At 37.9% G+C, this 18990-nt stretch overlaps 1 protein-coding gene across 1 annotated transcript in view; it reads right to left on the bottom strand.

The window, feature by feature from the left end:
- CNTN5 (contactin 5) overlaps window positions 1-18990 on the bottom strand; it is a 295846-nt gene that overhangs the window by 27051 nt on the left and 249805 nt on the right. Inside the window, exons 15-17 of the mRNA XM_059824823.1 lie at window positions 12159-12317; window positions 11587-11736; window positions 765-835 (exon numbers count right to left, since the gene is read on the bottom strand). Of these exons, the coding sequence (XP_059680806.1) occupies window positions 765-835; window positions 11587-11736; window positions 12159-12317 (380 nt within the window). The remainder of the gene's footprint in view (window positions 1-764; window positions 836-11586; window positions 11737-12158; window positions 12318-18990) is intronic.

Raw genomic sequence — 18990 nt, 5'->3', positions numbered from 1 at the left:
TCTGCCATTTTAAGCAGTTAGTCAGAATTCTGTATGTCTCTTACCATCTGAATCTCTCCTCAAGTTGGCTAGGCTAAAACTTTTTTCATTAAATCTCCATGTCTTTATTTGATGGAATTTTTCTTGGTTATATATATGTGTGTGTGTGTGTGTATTTTCTGAATCTGAAACTCTTCATGGTGAATCTAGAAGTTTTGAAAACTCCTCAAGAAAGGTCTCTGTTCTACTGTGTTATTTATGATTAGCAGAGAAAGCAACTCCCACTCCTCCAGTTGCCCACTGGCATGGTCATACATCTGTGTTGCATCTTGCATCACAAATATCTTCTCAAAATAAAGGTCTATTTCAGGTCTTTAGTTTTATATATTTAAGAAATACTAAAAAAAAATTTCTTTCTTAGTTTAAGTTTAAAAAAGTTACAAGGCTTTCCTTCTCTTTTCTTAGCTGTTATTTCATCTGGTGTAGCATTTATGTAACATCCAGAAAAGTCAAATCAACCCAAGCAGTAGATCAGGAAGAAAAGACTAATGAATTAGCACAACTTTGGAGCTGCTGCTAGGTGGGTTAGATTCACCATAATGGCCTCTACTCAAACCACATGAAAATGCACATTACTTTGAGACTTCAGAACATATTTAATGAACAGTACTTTGTGTTCATGTCTTGCCAAGATTTGCCGTAAAGAAACCCCAGTACAGTACTCTTTACTTTGCCCTCAAAGAAGTAAACATGAAACAAAACCTTTAATCAGAAAAGTCCCTTACCTCCCATGCTATTACTAATTCATGTCGCCTTCCACTTCTGCCACTTACATTAGCTGGAGGTGTCTTTGGAACTGTGAGCAAAAAGGAGAAAAAAAACCCCGAAAACAGAATGTCCAAGTTATTGAAGTTTTCCCCATAGTAATAAGTTGCTGCAGAAGACATGAGGCTGTTAAATCAGAGCAGAAATAACAAACATAGCACTCTGTGGTAAAGAAAATTTGCTCAAGTTTCATTTCAGAGAATTCCACAGTCAAGCTGGTAAATTCAAACAAAGCATAAGCTGAGAAGAAAAATAATATTGGAATAAAATGCTGCTTAAGCACTATGTCTTCTGCAGATTACTCAAAATTTCAATGCACAGATCATCTAAGAGATAAAACAGGAATTATCTTGTTAACATTTGTATTTTTTCAAATAGACAAGTCAAAATCAAATGCCAGGGAACCTGACATATTTCAGACTTCAGGTAAAATCTTAGGAAATAAATAATATGTCTCTATTATTTTCCAGGTCATTAGTGATTTAGAATGTGTTAGTTCTTGTACATCTATGCTTGTATGCTTTACCAGGGAGCCAATTTTCAGAGATTTTAAAGTAACCATCCTCAAACACCCCTTATCATTTCTTGCAAAATGCTGGAAGCAGTACTACTCACAGTTCTTTAAAAATTGAGACCACCATTATGGCTTTAAAAACACATACGAGCAGCTGATGAAATTCTTTAAAAGACATTATAACTCTCATCATCAGTGTGAATTGGGTTATCATATTTTGTAAAACTTCAGAAATCTCAGTTGTTCCATTGGAATTCTATAATTTCTTTTATCTTACTTAGTGCCTCTAATGAAGCTCCTAAAATGACTAATGCCTTTAGTTTATTTACTGTGAGCAGGTAATGCTTGCATTCTTTATTTGATTAAATATGTCCTAAGATATATAAACTTTCTCTTTTCTTCCTTACAGCAGTACATACGTCATTAGTAGAAATGTACTGTGAGGCATTAACTGTTAAAGCCTTATTGTATGCTGTTTAGCTTATTTATTGAGTAGCACTGTACCTTTGAACTATACAAATAAAAATACATTTAAATAAATGTACACAGTCTTTTCTATTTCCCGTGTTGACCATTAACAGCTTAAGTTCAATGAAAGTGCAGTTTTTACTAGATCCTCGAAGTTCACATAAAATTTCAGAATTCGTTTGTGTAGTGTCTTTTTGAACTCTGAACTCCCCTTTAAGGAACATACACCCAATTCTGTTTTTTCTCATAAATGATGCAAAATCACAAAGCTTATGAATTACTTCTGATTTACACTGTTGGAAATGAGGTGAAAGCCCTTTTATCTCTGATTCTTACCAGACTAGTTCTTACCTCCCAGAGAGGGGAAGATTTCTAATGTGTGAAACATCTGTCTCCAATAAAGCTGGGTTCATTTGGCAAACATGATGCCTTTGACTTTTTCTTTCCTTCCTTCCTTCCTTCCTTCCTTCCTTCCTTCCTTCCTTCCTTCCTTCCTTCCTTCCTTCCTTCCTTCCTTCCTTCCTTCCTTCCCTCCTCCCTTCCTCCCTTCCCTCTTTCCCCCTACACACATGCTAAATGATATCTTTCATAGTTACTCTCTGCTGAAAGCTCTTGACTTCTGTATAATCAGATGATCAAATTGCTTTGCAGTTTAGCTAGTGGGAAACCAGGTATCCAGGCTGAGCTTGTAGTCTAGGCTCCTTCTCCAGTGAATGCAGAGCTTTGGGGTGGTTCATCCCATCCAAAGATAACTGTCTAAACAGTGGGGAGGATTATTTAGACTCTACTGACTGGAGACATGAACTACTTTAAAGACCTAATCTTTACATGGCAAAAAGTTACTCAAATTTTCCTTTCAGAAACAGAATTAAACAATACTGAATAGTGAGGGATTGCCCTCTGGTTAAAAAAAAAGAAAAGGAATAATAACAACAATCAGTGTGTAACACTGGGATGAATGTTCTACAGTGAAAAGATGCAGATGAAGAATCATCTGCCAGTTAATTAACATGCAAAAATTATGATGCCGTCTCTAATGGAACATATTTAAACCTTGTTTAGCACCCATTTTTCTCTTGCCTTTCTAAGATATTTTTTGGTTAAGTTATAAAGATAAATGAAGTTTTTATGTAGATGCCGCATTAGTGATGAGAGACTATGCTGTACTACTTTGAAGCATCCAACGTGGACTTATTTAGCCAGCAGTGTCCTCTTTCTAGAGTTTTCTTATTAACAGCTTTGCAGACAGAAGCCCTAGTTAAATGAATAAATGTTAAAAGAATAAAACTGTCAAAACAATTAATTTCTTTTGCACCAAACTAAAATGTACATTCACACAACGAAACTCTCTGAAATGAATAACCATTGAAAGAATAAATGTGTCAAAGGAATAAATTTCCTTTGCACCACACCAGAGTAGACACGGTTAAAGGGGGACATTTTGAAATGAGTAACTGTTAAGTGAAGAAAACTATTAAAAGAAAACATTTTTTGCCAGGCACCGAGGTTATATATTAGCAACCCTTTCAGCAGCATCACCTTTATATCAGTGTTATATCTGAATTTACTCACTCATAGCCTAAGTTTATTGCCATGCAATTAGTGACTTCCCAGTCTTTAAGCTGTTAATTCTCAGCAGTGACACTCATGGAGATGCACTTGTACCAAATACGCAAGTATGATGACTAAACTTGGCTCCTGGACACAGGATCCATGTGCCTGGGTGACAAGGACCTCTTTTCTTTAGTGTTTATCAAAGCTGAGAAATTTAGTTTTGTTTCTTCTGAATAAATACACCCCAACTGGCAGCAAAGAGCTCTTTGCTATGTTAATGTGTCTCATTTAACAAGAAGATGAGAGAATGTCACCTACTGGAAAATGAATCACTCCTTGGCTTAACACTGGTCCTTAGGATCATAAAATGTGACTACACTTAGCTTGATCGGTTGTCTATAATTCTGATCAAAGCCTTCTCATCAGCCCCTTTGCCAGCTACCTATTCTCACTCGTCTCCTGGTTTATTCTTAGACTGTAAGCTCTTTGGGATCAGGTCAACTCTTCTTTTCTTTTGTTTCTTCAGCCACTGGTAAGGTTGGGAGTTAAAAAACAGGTCTCTCCATCGTTCCGGTAATGCGAACAACAAACAGTACTACAAAATGTGTTCTGAAAGACATGGTGACTAGATGTGGGTCACAGTAAGTAGTGGGTGTATGCTGGCAAATGTTGAAACCTTCAGTCAAGGCAAACAAACAGAAATCTTGAAATGACTTTTTGCCAGTAATTTAATTTGAACAGAAGCAGCAGGATTTGTTTTTACTGTTTTCAATTTTTATGGAAGTACTGTGATATACTGAAAATGAAAGTGAATTAAACACTATTAAAACTTATCTCCCCTAAACCGAACAAAAAAACCTTTAACATTTTCTCTTAGAGCAGGCACGAAGAACGTAGCCCTCAGCAGCCCTATGAAACACTTGACAATAAAGAAAAGGTGAGATGGAAAGGAAAAGTTTCTACATGAAGCCACGGCCAATTGTTTAATAATTCATGTGTATCATATCATTACAAGCTAAATATGCATGAAAAGCAGTGTTTTTTGTTTAGGACAAAATGTACGCACAGAACTGATATTGCTGAGAGCTTTGTGTATGGGAGCAGTGATTACAAAGTGCTGAAAAGTGCCGACAATGCCACCTATATATTTTAAATCTGTATTTAAATGTAAAGTTTGGGGAAGCTTTTGGAAGTGGTAGGTAATACCATACCTATGAAACTATGAGCATTTGAGGTAGATGTTAGCATTCTTTCCAGAGTTCCACTGTGTCCAGTATTTTGAAAACTGCTCTGTGCTATACGGTGCTTAAATTCATTTTTTTGTTCAGAGTTCTAAAAATTCCTCTCTCCTCACTCTGCATGGCTGATGGATTTTCTAGTTTTTTTAATGAAAACTGTGGATTCTGGTAGACTGTAAAGATAAGCCCATTCAGAGATTTTGGGTATTCACTTTTTGACAAAACATTGAAAATTAGTAAATATTTCATTTTTACATTATAACAGATGAAACATAGCCATTTGTTTTTTAAAAAGAGGTATAAATTGAATTTTACTTCAGTTTTATTTAAAAGTAGAAAAATTAAAACTGTAAAGAAAAACGAGAGTAATTTGTTTTGAGCTGACAGAGATTTTTAATTTTTATGCAAAATTATTATTTTACTTCTAATTTGCTAAAGAAAATAAAGAAAATCTACATTTTATTTAAAATCAGTTTTATTCTCCCCATTTTTACTTCAGTGACGGAACTGAAAAAATCTTTTAGGCTGATCTAGCTCTGGATTCCTTTCCATATAGAAACGAAAATAAAATCTCACACTAAACCTGGAAAAACTGAAAGTACTTGAAAAATAGTGCATTCTCTTTTTAACATTCCAATCTTGCAAAGAAATTTAAAAAAATGTTATTGAATGAATAATTAATAATTTTAAAATGTTTCTATTTTGTCTTTTTTTTCAAGGAAATGTCGAGTGGCTTTTTTCAATTATTAGTGTTTTGTTTATTATGAAGAGAAATGACGGATTCTTAATTTTGCAGTGTGTCTTAATTTTTGTGCAGAACAAAAGTAATTGGCAGCCAAGATTGTAATTGATTGTAGTATTGCTGTAGAGATATGTAGCTAGATTCAGTCCCTATCCTTCAATTTTGCAATCTGAATAGGTGAGATAGAGGGAAGACAGAGAAGCAAGAGCCTTGCTAACCTCCTGTTTTTAGAGTAAGAAATGCTAAGGTGAGCTGCCCAAATTTACAGAGAGTTTTCTGATAAGGAACTGAGTCCAGATTTCCCAGATCCCTATTCTATACTTAAATCACAAGGTCTTTCTTACTCTGCTTGAATCCTGTATTCATGAAGATGTTTTCTAAATGGATTTTTTTTGTAGAAATTCTGAAACATTTTGTCAAATAAAATAAAATTAAACAAAATGTTGATATTGCTACACTTTTTGGGGAGATGAATTATTAAACTTGGCTTCAGTCCTTAAGAAAATGTTTGCTTAAGGTACAGTTGCAGTTATTTATTTCTTTTAGAGCTTTTTGTATCTTTTAAGATATAGATGTAGTTTGAAAACCAACTCTTCTTAACTGTGGAAAAGGTATGGGTGGGGGGAAAAGGATTTGTCGCCAGCTTGACAGAACTTCGTAATGTGAGGACCAAAGCAACAACACATTGAGCAGATTTTTCTTCTCAGTTGTTTTTCTTTATATCTATCTATCTATCTATCTATCTATCTATCTATCTATCTGTCTGTCTGTCTGTCTATCTATCTATCTATGATCTATCTCCTGCAGTACACATCTGGGAAACAGAGGGATGTTAAGCGAAAACCCTTTCACTGTGTGAAAGGCCAGCCCTCAAGTTTTCACCCTCCCAGGAAAACATTTCACACCTCATCTGTTCAGGAACGAAATGTAAAATGTGCCAGCCTCTCAGAAGGGGATTACACACTGCATTCGACTATTGGAAAACAAGGATGACACAACTGGTCTCAGGATCTGTGTTTCTGTTGTTCTCATTTCCTCTGTATTTTTAATATTTGTAATTTAGTAGGAGATAGAATTCACTTCTATTCACTAATAACAGTGTCATGTGTGGCTGCGGGACTCAGTCTGAATAGCCTCTAAATCACCGCAAATAGGACTGAAATCTCAAATGCTGTGGCATATATGCCAGAGAACCAATTCCTTAGCTTTTCTGTTACGTCTTTTAGTAGCACACACATTTGGATTCTTTGTCAATATATACTGCATATTAGTTTGATCCTGAAATATTGTTAGTAGCCTATTTGTTCTAAATATACGCATGCAGTCAATGATTACCATCTACTTCCTCTTCTCCTTTTGTTTTTCCCTATGGAAAAGCACATTTTCTACAAAGGCTTTAGTAGCCCAGGTAATTGTCTCCAAATGTCACAGATAAAGCAGGTTATTAATATTTTCTAGAGCAAAAATAGTTATGATAATGGGAAAAGCTGAAACTTCTTTTATACAGGTCACAAACAAATAAAACACTACCACCACCACCACCAAAAAAAAAACCCAACCCCAAAGCAAAACCAGTCTGAAACAGGTAACTTTTTTCCTGGGACAGAAGCATTTCTTGTTATACTATGAAGAAATTCTAGCTGAGAATAAGGGCTACTTATTAGAAAATAAGGAGTTATTAAAAATAAAGCCTGTGTACAATCTGCTACTAACAGAGTGCATTACATTGTTACCTCATAAAATCAAGTTTGCATGCACGATTAGCAGGTTAAACTTTGATTGTACTCAATTTCTCTCTCCCCATGTTTCCCCATGAATAGATAATGTAATTGATGCTTTGCCCCCAGGCTTCAAATGCCCGACTGCCTTAGTGGAATGCCAGACATGTTTAAATTCATGTTATTGGCTCTTTTCACCTTGTGGACCTGTAAAATATGTATCAGGGCTAGAACTGACAGAAATGCAGCAGCTGGCTATAAGTTAGATGTGCCAGAAAATTGCAGTATTATTCATTTCAATGAAAGTAGCTATGAAAAGCAATCATGTTAACTAAATATGAACTAAGTAACAAGATTAGGGTTTAATTAGAAAATTAAAGCAAGTGGAAACCTGTTTATTATTCTGTTGATTCCCTTACACCATCCCACGTATTGCTTCCATGGGTATTTTTAGATAATGGACTAATATAAAATGTTGTTACTATCTTGGGGAAGAAGTGATAAAATAAGTGAGGTGTGGGGAGAGAAAAAGACTTTAGTCTCCAGTCAAATTATCTTGTGCCATTAAATTACAGATGCTGATTTCCATTTAAGTATAAAATAATGGAAGAAGAATCACACATTTGCTGCCTCTGTGGGTTGTCTACACAGCTATCATTCAGCCTTGTGGTTCTTAACTCTCATCTGAGCATGAGCTGCGGTCACCGTCTCCACTGGGAGACTGATATTTCCAGAGTTTTACCCAGCGCAGGGGCAGCCTGCCTGTTTTCACTTGTGGGGCACACCTAACATCACCCCAAATAGCCAGGTTACTCGGCCTGTGTCATGAGTAGAGAGGCTGATGCCATGTTCTTTCTGAAATATGATGTCCTTTCACATACATGTCTTTTAAGAATTGAGATCTATGATATTTGAACTGGAACCCATGTTAAAAGAGATTTTAACTTGAAGCTTTCAGATAAAAAAATAATAATAGGGAGATTCTGAAAAAGAATAGATGACTGGGTAATACACTAAGATAGATATTAATGTGCTGATTTGGAAAACCGTAAATGAAACCCAGTGAAAACTATTACTAGCTTTCCTGTCTCTTTGACTTTGGCATCTGAAAACTATACCAAGGGTGATAATTCACACAATCACTGGAAGAGCTGTGTCAGAGGACAGAGCTAAACAGGCTCAGGACTTCAGGAATATCTGGAGACCAGGGAAAAGTGGCTGCCTGAATAAAGCAGATCATGAAGCCTCTGGCATTTCAAAAGTGCCAAAAAAATTACAAGCAGCATGTTATTTTGCAAAGAATTATATGTGTAACAGGTTTTTTTTATTTGATTTTTTTTTTTTTTTGTTTAAAGCAGAGTCCATTGTGTATTGTTCCAACTTTACAACTCTTTGCAGGTTCTAACGAATTAGGAAGTTATATCTTATTGTAACTCCTCTCTTCTCACTCTCTCTATAGAATAAAAAAAATGAGACAGCATCTATCTTTTTTATTAAAAAAAACCCGCAAACCCCAAACCCATTCACAACTGAAACAGAAATCAAACTTTTTCTTAAAGAAAGGTCTTTTGAAATTGAGACAATGACAACAGACTTCTGCTGTACCATGCCATGTTAAGCAGGCACACCAAATAAATTCAGCTTCAGTTTCTCTGAAGGCTGTTAAGTTGTTTTACTGGCACCTGTCTGGATTTCAATGTCATGCTACAAAACACTCCCTTCTAACACAACATTTGTGCAGCTGTAACTCTGGTAGCAAAAAGGTATTCCTAACTGGGAAGCTGAAAGAACAAGCAAACGTCTAGTGTGGCCTTTTTCCTATTTGAACTAATATGTTACTGATTTATTATTCAAGACGACCTGCATTATTATCAGCTATAGCGCTGTTCATCAGGAGGAGCCCCATGTACTAGAGTACATTTCATTGCTACTTGAGTTAAAGACTCTGTTCCTTCTGATGGCAGCAATAGTGGAGTATTACCCAGAAATGAATACCAATCACTGGGTCAAAATACACTGCACACTGCATGCTTTGTCTGTCCCACAATTTATTTTTACTGACCATTATTATGATTAATCAATTCATTTTTACAGAGGTAAAATTGCAATGGTTGTCCAAAGGAATATTGAAAATGGATGTGCATGAAGAAGACTTTCACTAGAGTTGTAGGAATATGTTTTATTAAATACAGCCTTTGTTTGTAAACACTGGGAAAGAAGAAGAAGGAACCTAAAAAACATGACAGCTAGATAAAATCTAACATTTTAAAACTTCAGTTAGTGAGAAAAACATTCTCTCACAGCTTAAATACATCTGGTCGATTAAAATCCTGAACCATCCTTTCAAAACCAGGGAACGTATTCATAAATCTGAAAGAACATAATCCCAGGGGTGCAACCTGTTACAGGTTAAACTTTTTCCACAATGTTTGTGTCCTCTCTGATATCTACCACCTGAATAAATAGAGAAGTCATTCAAACATTTGGGTCCAGCAGAATTTTCACTGCCAATGAAATATGATACAAAATCAAGGAAAGAGTATTGGTGGTGAAATAAGGCTTTTTGAAAATCATTTGAGATGAAAGTAGCTCGTGGTTTTTATTTCATTTTCCTTTCCTCCTTTTCTTAATGGAACAAAGTATGTAGCAACTGAAGCTTCTGCTGTAAAGTTACTGAGTTTCACACTGTGGGGAGATTGCAGATGGGGAGAGTTGGAAAGGAAGCATCCTTCCACATGTGTGAATGGGAATCAAATAATTTCAGTGCAGTTCTGTGATTGCACAGTGAAATTTAGTATCAGCTAGCAACTACACAGTTATTTAAAGCAGAAAAAAATAAATATCTCTTATTACAACTGAAGATAGGTTTGTTAGACTTCATCTGAAATAGTGCATCCAATTTTGGGTGCCACAATAAGAAAGACATTGATCAACAAGAGCATATTCAGGGGAGGCCACTGAGATGGTGGGGCTGGCGCACTCGCCTTGTGAGGAGAGGCTGGGGGAGCTGGGCTTGTTCAGCCTGGAACAGAGATGGCTTGCCTACGGGGAGGTCATTGAGGAGACAGAGATGGGCTCTTCATAGTGGTGCAGGGTGGGAGGGCAAAAGATAGTGGTCATAAGCTGAAATAGGGGGAGTTCTGGCTGGATATATTGAAAGAAAAATCACAATGAGATTAGTTAACTGCTGGCACAGGTTGCCCAGAGAGAATGTGCAATCTCCCTCCTTGGAGGTTTTGAAGACTCAACTGGGCAAAGCCCTGAGCAACCTGCTCTGAAGTCAGCTTACCCAGCTTTGAGCATGAGGCTGGACTAGAGACCTCTGGAGATCCCCTCCAGCCCCAATTATTCAGTTGATTCTGTGGTTCTGTCTAAGAAAATCAGCCTGAACGTTCTGCTGTGAATGTTTATGGGTGGCATACACACAGATCGGTGAACCATGGAGCTGAGGCACAAGATTAACATATCTTAAAAGATAAGAATCTTATTTCAGAATGAGACACATGGACACAATTTGGCATTGCCCCTTGTAATTCTTATAATCTCCCTTAATGAGAAGACAGAATGCAACACAACTGCTGTATTCATCCAGAATATTTACAACTACAAAATCAGTTACACTTTCAAATTTAAGTGGAATCTTTTAATTTGGCACTCTTCTATTCTGTATGATTAATAAACTACTTACAAATTATTCAGTTGAAGAAACATCAAAACAAAATCAAAACTCTCTAGGCCTCCTAAATAACAAAGAAGAATGAAGAATAATCTGAAAGTGTTCTGAGACGCAGTTCTCCTCTGAGGCTTTGTTCAAACCCTATCTCTATCTCTTTCTTCCTCTTAAAACATGTCTCTCTAGCTGCCTAGGGATTTTTGTCACATTCCCAATCCTTCTTTATCTCCCTTCATTCTGCCCAAGTTACTGTCAATGATTCCAAACTTTGTGAGACCACTGCAATTTTCAAGAGACCCATATAGGATATACAAAGTTTTTCCTGGGCTCCCACAGTACAATTCCAGTCAGAAATATAATGAAATTTCTTTAAATGCACTAACAGTTCATGGTAGAGTGTGCATGACAAAGAAACACTTAAGAGCACAAGGTATTCCAAATTAAGCAACTTCCCATGGCTTCCCTATCTTGCTGAAAAATATTCTGTGCACCTTCAAGGAGAGAAGTTACGAAGAATAAGGGGGGAGAGGCTGCTTGGGAGCAGTTGTGTGAAGAGATTGAGAAGCAACCTACAATCAAAGAGTGGTGGAAGCCGGCCAGAGGGCAGGCAGCAATGGCCTAAATGTAAGAGTAAGGCAGCCTGGATGGACTAAGACAGCAGGGAATGGGTTTATCTGAAATTTCTGTAAATTAAACAAAGAATATTCCTGTAATTAAAACAAACTGGCTCCCCATTACAAAGAAAATCACCCTGGAACAGCGATGACTGAACACACAGATGTGTACCAGGGAGAAGAGAATAGTTCTATTATTATAATAACGTAGTTCTTGTTTCTGGTAGTCCTGGAAAATTAACCTTTTTATCCTTTTCTTACCTGCTTCATTGGTTCTGATCACTCGTGATGGTGCACTTGGGTCGCCGGTCCCGATTTTGTTGGTTGCTACAACTCTGAACTCATACTCCACCCAAGGGTTCAGTTCGACAGCCATAGCAGACTCCATGTCACCACTTATCACATCTGGAACTGCAGACAGTAAAGAAATGTGTAGGTCACTCAGAAATCTGAAGCTCACATGCAGTGCCTCAATGGCACGTGGACTTTGTGATTCAGTACGGCCATTAGAAATGATAGACATCAAGGATCTGATATGTCAGAAATCACAGCTAAGTTTTTGGCACTGTGATACTCATGAAAAGACACAGATTGAAAGATATAGGGGAGAGCTTTCTGCTTATTCACAGGTGCATCATGACAGGTGTCTGTGTTGTCCTTTCAGAGCTGTTGCTAAGTAACGTGAAAGGAATGAAAAAAAGAAAAAAAACCCAGTGCTTTTAATTTATCATTGTTCTCTTAAGAGTATCTGTTCCTGTAGTTGCCGGTGGTTATTATTGTGATGGGCAGGAGTTTTGAGCAGTCTACTTGTGCTGTTTGAAAGTTTTTCTCACCTGTTTTTACAGTCTGCCAGCCAAGAGAAAATGGACTGCGTGCTTGCAGGTTGTAGAGGGAGATAGGGCTGTGATTGTCTGCCCCAGGACTCCAGGAGAGTGTTGCTGTGGTGTCTGTAATTTCCTCCACTATTACAACCCCTGGGGGACCAGGAGGACCTAGAAATAAAGTGGAATAATCAAACAGACCACACCGTCATCGTGGATGAGCAGCAATAATACAGGAGACATGTTCTGTAGGGACCCGGTGGAGTTCAATATCCATGAAATACAAGGGTTAAAATGCACAGTACTACATCGTGGAGGTACCTCATTTCCATGATTTCTGCTGGTAAATTGTGATTGTTTCTACTCTTTAGATACTGTGTGAGTGAGTATCAATTAACTTGTCAGAGTGACAGCAGAAGAACTAGAAATAGAAACAGATTAAAAAAAAATCCTCTGTTATAGTTGTTCTGAACCTAAAATTAAAAGAAAAAAAGAGCAACTTTAAGAACCATCCAGGCTAGACTGAACAGTCGCAATCACATCTTCTCGTTGTGTGAGACTTGTCAGCAGGAAACACAAATAGTGATCAAAATGAAGCATAGGTGGATGTGTTTCTTGAAGAACAATATTGCTAATAACTGAATCAAGAATACAGCATTCATCCTTTTTCTCATTCACCCATTCAGGGAAACTGCTTGGATTACTATCCTGCTGGAAATCCGTTAACTGTTTGATTGAAAGCTATTAAAAACAAAACCAAACCCAAACCTAAATATTTTGAAGGCTGATAATTACTATGGTTCCTTTAAAAAGAAACAAAAAAAATCACAACTTTTTACTTGAGAAATGAAAGGATTATTTATTCCACTTAGCTGCACCAAATGAGAATATGTTAATCACCATTTGTGTAGACCATGCGATTGATCCAATAAGTGAGGTGTTTGGTAGCAAACATGACTTTGCAAAGAAAAATGTGGCTGTAACGTCCCACTCCCAATTTTCTTCTTTAATTCTTCCTGATATTGATAATATTGGTGTTTGAAAACATTGTCCATTGGCACTTGCAAAACTAAATCGGAGGCAAGGTTCTCCTGGTTGAGGATCCTCTTCCACAGTTGTTGTAACCAGATGTTTAGGGGAAAATGTACATCACTCTCATGGGTAAATGCAAAATAAACATCTCTCTTGTGGTTTCATATACTTAAAAGCTTATATAAGTCCTGAAGGACAGGACTTAATACTGCTGTAAAATACTGATATTATTAATAGCTATGATTATTTATGACAAATCTGGGTATTCTTGGCATCCAAGACCCTTCTGATTCTTTTCCACCCTCCTTTTATTGAAAGCTGAAGTTTTGCTTCTGCCCCTACACGGGTGGAGGACTGTGAAATCAGAAATGCACTACCGCGCACTTTCTCCTTTTTATTATTAATAGAAAGAAATTGCTGCTACACTTATGAGGGAGCCCAATGCTGTCTGCATGTATCATGAGCTGTAGTGGAGAAGGTCCCTTGGATACCTGCATTCCCATCAGCTGTGGTGAATGGTGTGGTCCCACTTGCTGAACTATCAGAGCTCGGCACCTGTGGATTGGGGTGGCAAACACTCAGGTCTGGTGCCTCCATTTGAAGTGGCAGTTGTAGCCAGGATTTCTGCATTACTGAGCTCAGCATTATTATATTTTAGTGTTATTTCATGCAATCAAATCTTTTGCTGTCTAGAATCCTTAGTCCATGAGTAGAAACAAATTTATCTGAATATCAAAGGCTAAAAAAACCCATTAACTGAAATATTTTCAGTTGGTGTGATTTTTTGTCATTTGCAGCTGCAAACAGCTTTATATTTCCTCTGATATGGCCTTAACAAAGCATGTTTACATGAACTATGACAACAGTATGATCAGACTTTTGTAATAGTTGGGCTCAATAGCTTTGGAGTGAAAGAGACATTGAATCCTTGACATAAGAAAGCAATTTGCGCTATTCATTTGCCTCTGTTTGCTTGGCAATGATCTATAAGCAACTAATTGATATTAAAATGTTGGAAATATATGGCATTTAGAAATAATAGCAAAAAAAAAAGACAAATGAATGTTTGAAATTCAAGGGATTCAATTCTTTCAATTCCAGGAATTCAGTAAAGTTTAGTATTACGGACGTATGACGGAAGAAGATTGTGTCCACAACAGACTGCAGTCCTCTTCACGGGAGCCCAGGGTACAGCTCTGGGCTACAGGAAGAACGAGGTTTTCCACTTCCATGGGTGGTGAGCAGCTTCAGTGCTGGGAGTCTCTCCTCTTCCCTTGCTCTGCCTGCTCAGCAGGCTTGACTTCGCTGCTGTCAGTGCCTTTCATCGAGTCACAAACAGTGCTGGGATAAGATGTGCCACACCTTGGACACCTTGTGACTCTTGGCCTTCTGGAGTCCCATCTTCATTTGCAGTTGAAAGGTCTTGCTTTTCTTCCTGGGAGAAAACATGGCAGAAAGATGTGTCCCCTGCACTCCTGCCCTCCCGCCTTCCTGCCAAGTGTTTGCTGTTCTTTGATGGGAAGCACCAGGTCAGGCCTTCGTCTCAGAATAGCAAGTCCTGGGGCTAATTTAATAAAATACGGTGATCTTCAATCTCTATCATCTATTGTTTCAGGCTATCTGTTGATGTAGGAAAATACTAGTGAAATTTTTATTTGTAGCCATGAGGGAAAGTTTAAAGGAAAGCTGGGATCTTGATACAATCATATGCTTTTACTGGGTTGGAGCCCTAGGCACAGAATTATACCATGGTCCCAAGCACAAACAAAATTAAAGAGAAATATTTTAGTGCTTTTCCTCTATGACAATATTTCTGCCATGCACACTGAATGTTGTTAAAGAGTTTCTAGCCACTGTATTATGGGCAAAAGAACAAGCGTCTTGCTTATATAAAAATATGTAAAATATATTTATGCAGGCATCTCCTGCTAAATTCTCAATATATTTTGTTGTAGGAGTTCTCTCATGTTTTTTAAACCTTTTAAATGCATTCCTAGTCATGACAATGTGTCATTATGCTTTCTGAGATGTGTGCTCTTACACAGTCTGCAGGATGACTGCTAAAAACCATTTCCATTTCGAACAGCAGGCATTCTTGAAAGCAGATTAATAAAGGACAAAAGCCTCAGTGATGACAAATGTATGACAGTTAGCCAGGACCTGAGTGGTATGCAGATGTCACTCATTTTTGTAGAAATCTCATTAAATTTTATGCTTGGATGTAATCATTCATGGTGTCAGCCGGATGGCTAATGCAGAGAAGCTTTTCTCCCAAGGGCTGTGTTATTGTTCAGGATGTCTAAAACAATTTCTTAGTTGAAAATAGCCAACTGAGGAAAAAATGCACAGTCTGCTCAAATGCTTCTCTGGAAACTACACAGAAAATGAACGGTCATAAATGCACTACAAAGCAGTCAACCTTCGTAGAGAAGACATTTGGGGCTGCGATAGGGTCTTATGTGGCTCTAGGAGCACTGGAAACCCAGCGTCAAGGTTATTAGTCAGTTATCTTCTTTCAGAGCAATTCCATAGATTGATACTTCATTTCAGGACATGCATGACTGCATTTTGGCAAAGTTGTTTTATGTGTCTTTTTATTGTTGGAATGGTCATCCTGAGAGTTCCTTTAGCTTACTTTCTATGGTACAATGTTAACGTGAGAGTTCTTTAAAGACTATTACCAATAATAGATGTAGCCATTCAGTGAGGCAGTGCCCTTTCCCTGTATCCCAGAATGTGCACTGATTTACTCCACTGCAGCCTGACCAGGATAATTCTTGCTTTTACCAAACAAGTAAGAAGCCTAATACGTAGCAGTTCATGAACACAGATTTCTTGACCTAAAGATTTTGCTTTGTGAATGACACGGTGTACCAGCTTGTCATGGAGAAGATGGGAGGTCAAGAAGAAGAGGAAAAAGAAAGAGGCAGTAACTACAGAATGATGGAAAAGGTGCTTGAGAAAACAGGAGCTTGACTTTTTCATGTAGCGTAAGTCCCTTTTGCTGTGCCCACCTACAGCAGATGAAGTGATTGCACATGGTGGGGAACAAGAAGAGGGAGAGAAAGCTCGATGTGTAGTGAATGCAATAGGTACCATGGCTTTAGTGGATACATCTGTGTCCCCATTCCCCATTCCACGTGTGGTGTGCCCAAGTGGTTTCTGTAAGGTAGCTACATAAGGACCCTGGGCAGATGGAGGGGTTATACCCCAACCAGCAGCAGGACAGATAGGGAGGTTAGACTCAGGGTTGGAAGGTAAGAAAGAGAAGACATTGATGTTCCAGCCTGAATAGTCTTAACTCATTCCAGGGGTGAGGGTCAGGAGAAATCCCTGGTGTCCTGCCTGAGAAGGCCTTTGGTGGTACATACGTAAGTATGTGCACCTTTGCCCTGATGAATTCTCTGCCTTGTACAAAGCTAAAAATAGGGTATTTGAGCAAGACAACCTTGAGAGCTGCTGAGCGTTGTGAGCTCAGATGCCAGACCGGAGTCCAGAGCCTCTGAGCTGGATCTTTGTGAAGTGGCAGTTGTGACTTGACACAAAATGTATGGACAGTGCAGGGAACATGAACTGAAATTTCACCTTAGGAGGAAAAGCAAAAGTAGCCTATGAATTGCATTGTGAATGACGTAACTAGCAGGTCCCAAATAGAATAAGAAACTGAGTTTTAGACATGCCTCTTTCATTGGCATATCCTACTGACTACCTTTAGTACTGTAGGGCATCACTTGCCAGCTGTTCCAATTCTGGTCCATGCTGCCTCCTTCACTCTGCAATCACAGTGTGGGCACCAGCCCTCCCAGAACTGCATGGGTTTCTTTCAGGCACTGAGTTAGTGAACATCACCACATCTGATTTGTATTTTTGTACTTGTTTCTAGGCACTTTTTAAAACTGAAGTTATAGATATGAGTTAAGCTGACATTTGTAAAAAGGTTTTTGAGACAGAACAGAGTCTTTTTTAAATTTAAAAAAAAAACCTTTTTAAAGATATGAATCTCTTTCCCTTTCACACCACTGAAGATATTATAACAAAGGTCCTGTTACGAGATCAGACTGCTGGAAGTGTTTTGTTCTGGAATCTGTGGGTTAAAGGTTTGATGCTCCATCTACAGTAATACAGTGTCTTCTAATATTATAAGTGTTTCAGCTACACTGATATACTGAAACGGGCCAAAGCACAGATCGGAACTCTAGGCGCTATTATGTTGTCAGCCAGTCCCTATTGTAATTTCAACCCTGTGCAATTATGACTTTCCCAGTCAATGCCTTGGCACAATTAATGGGTTACCATGGGCTGGGGCAGGTCCCAACAGGCCGTAGTTTGTCGTGCCCATTCTGTTTTGAGAGGGGAGAGGGACCAGGGATGTAGCTGTGTGAATGGGAACTCTGCTGTACCCATTGGCCTCAGGGAGCAGTTTGCTATTATGGACATATTCTGTGAGTCCAATTAATGGGGTCTGTGCTTAGGGCATCTTCATGGCCTTTGCTACAGCTCAAATGTAATTTCAAGGACCAGTAAGAATCTGCTGACCTTGTTTACGTTCCATTTAATAACATTGTGTCTGATGGCCTTTAAACCCAAGTGCTTGTCTTTAAGTTTTATTGGCAATATCACAACTGAGAGAAGCAGTGTGGTCAACCTAACCAGCAGTTCCGGCATTATATTTGCTCCAGGTCAGTGGAGTTCAGAGGAAACATTACTTCTCCAAAAATATATCATAAGAGTGGATTTCTTGCTTAGATTTGTAGTTCTGCCAGTCTACAAGATGAATAGCTTTAACCTCTTTTTTATTTTTAGTCCACAAAATGTGTACTCTTAAACCAGTTTGTAGTCACAAAGGCTTTCATCCCTTCACACTACAGCATTGCTCTCTGCTCCATTTCAAGATTTTACAGCTTCCAGGTAGCTGTTTGATCTTAAAGCTCATTTTACTCACAGTAGGCATGCGCAGTGCATTTGGTTAGCTTTCAGTGCACAGTCTTACAATACATGTTATACATTGTAGAAGAAAGCTGATTTTCATCTTATTTTTAAGGAAACTTCCTGCCATGAATGTTGTACTAATACTTGTGTAGTTCAAAGGATATTAATTAGTTTTGTATATGCTAATAAGTTTCCAAGGGTGTACAGCATTGACGCAGAGAGTTAAGAAGACTGGACATTATTTTTTCTTCCTCTAGAAAAGCACTATGGCTATTGACATCCATAACAATAGAAAACACATTTTGAGCAGTAAGAGTGAAAAGGATAACAAAAGCAAACAACAGTGAACAAACTATTACTAAAATACCCAGAAAATATCTGGCATCTAAATCTACTAAGATCCTCAAGTATAAACCAATGAGATAGTACTGGCAACAAAGTTAACTGTGTTAATGCTTAGAGAGCACAGGTCTATTTGTAACAGAAGTGAGACCAATAAATTATTTATCTTTAAGTTTCTCCTAAAACATATTTTATAATATGTACCTAATATAGAAACCATTTTTATATAAATACTAAAATTACTAGATGTGCTGAAACAATCCTTTACGTGATCATTTGTGAATACAAGGAAACACGCAGGAATAATTTCACTGCATTTTATTTATTCAACCTCTTTTTGTTACAGAAGATGGCACTTTTTGTTAGTTAGCACCTCAAATGAAAAAATTGAGCAAACTTGCCTGGAGACTCTATTACTGCAGTTCCCTTGCAAAGAGCTAATGGTCTTTTTCTTTGCTATGCTCTCCCAGACTTAGTTACCTTGTAGTGTCAACCTCTGCTACAGGTTACAGTTTACACTGCTTACACTGCAGAAAGTCAA

This window comes from Gavia stellata, chromosome 1 (genome assembly GCF_030936135.1).
Source record: "Gavia stellata isolate bGavSte3 chromosome 1, bGavSte3.hap2, whole genome shotgun sequence".
NCBI classification, from domain to species: Eukaryota; Metazoa; Chordata; class Aves; order Gaviiformes; family Gaviidae; genus Gavia; species Gavia stellata.
This window is presented reverse-complemented; position numbering and strand designations above follow the sequence as displayed.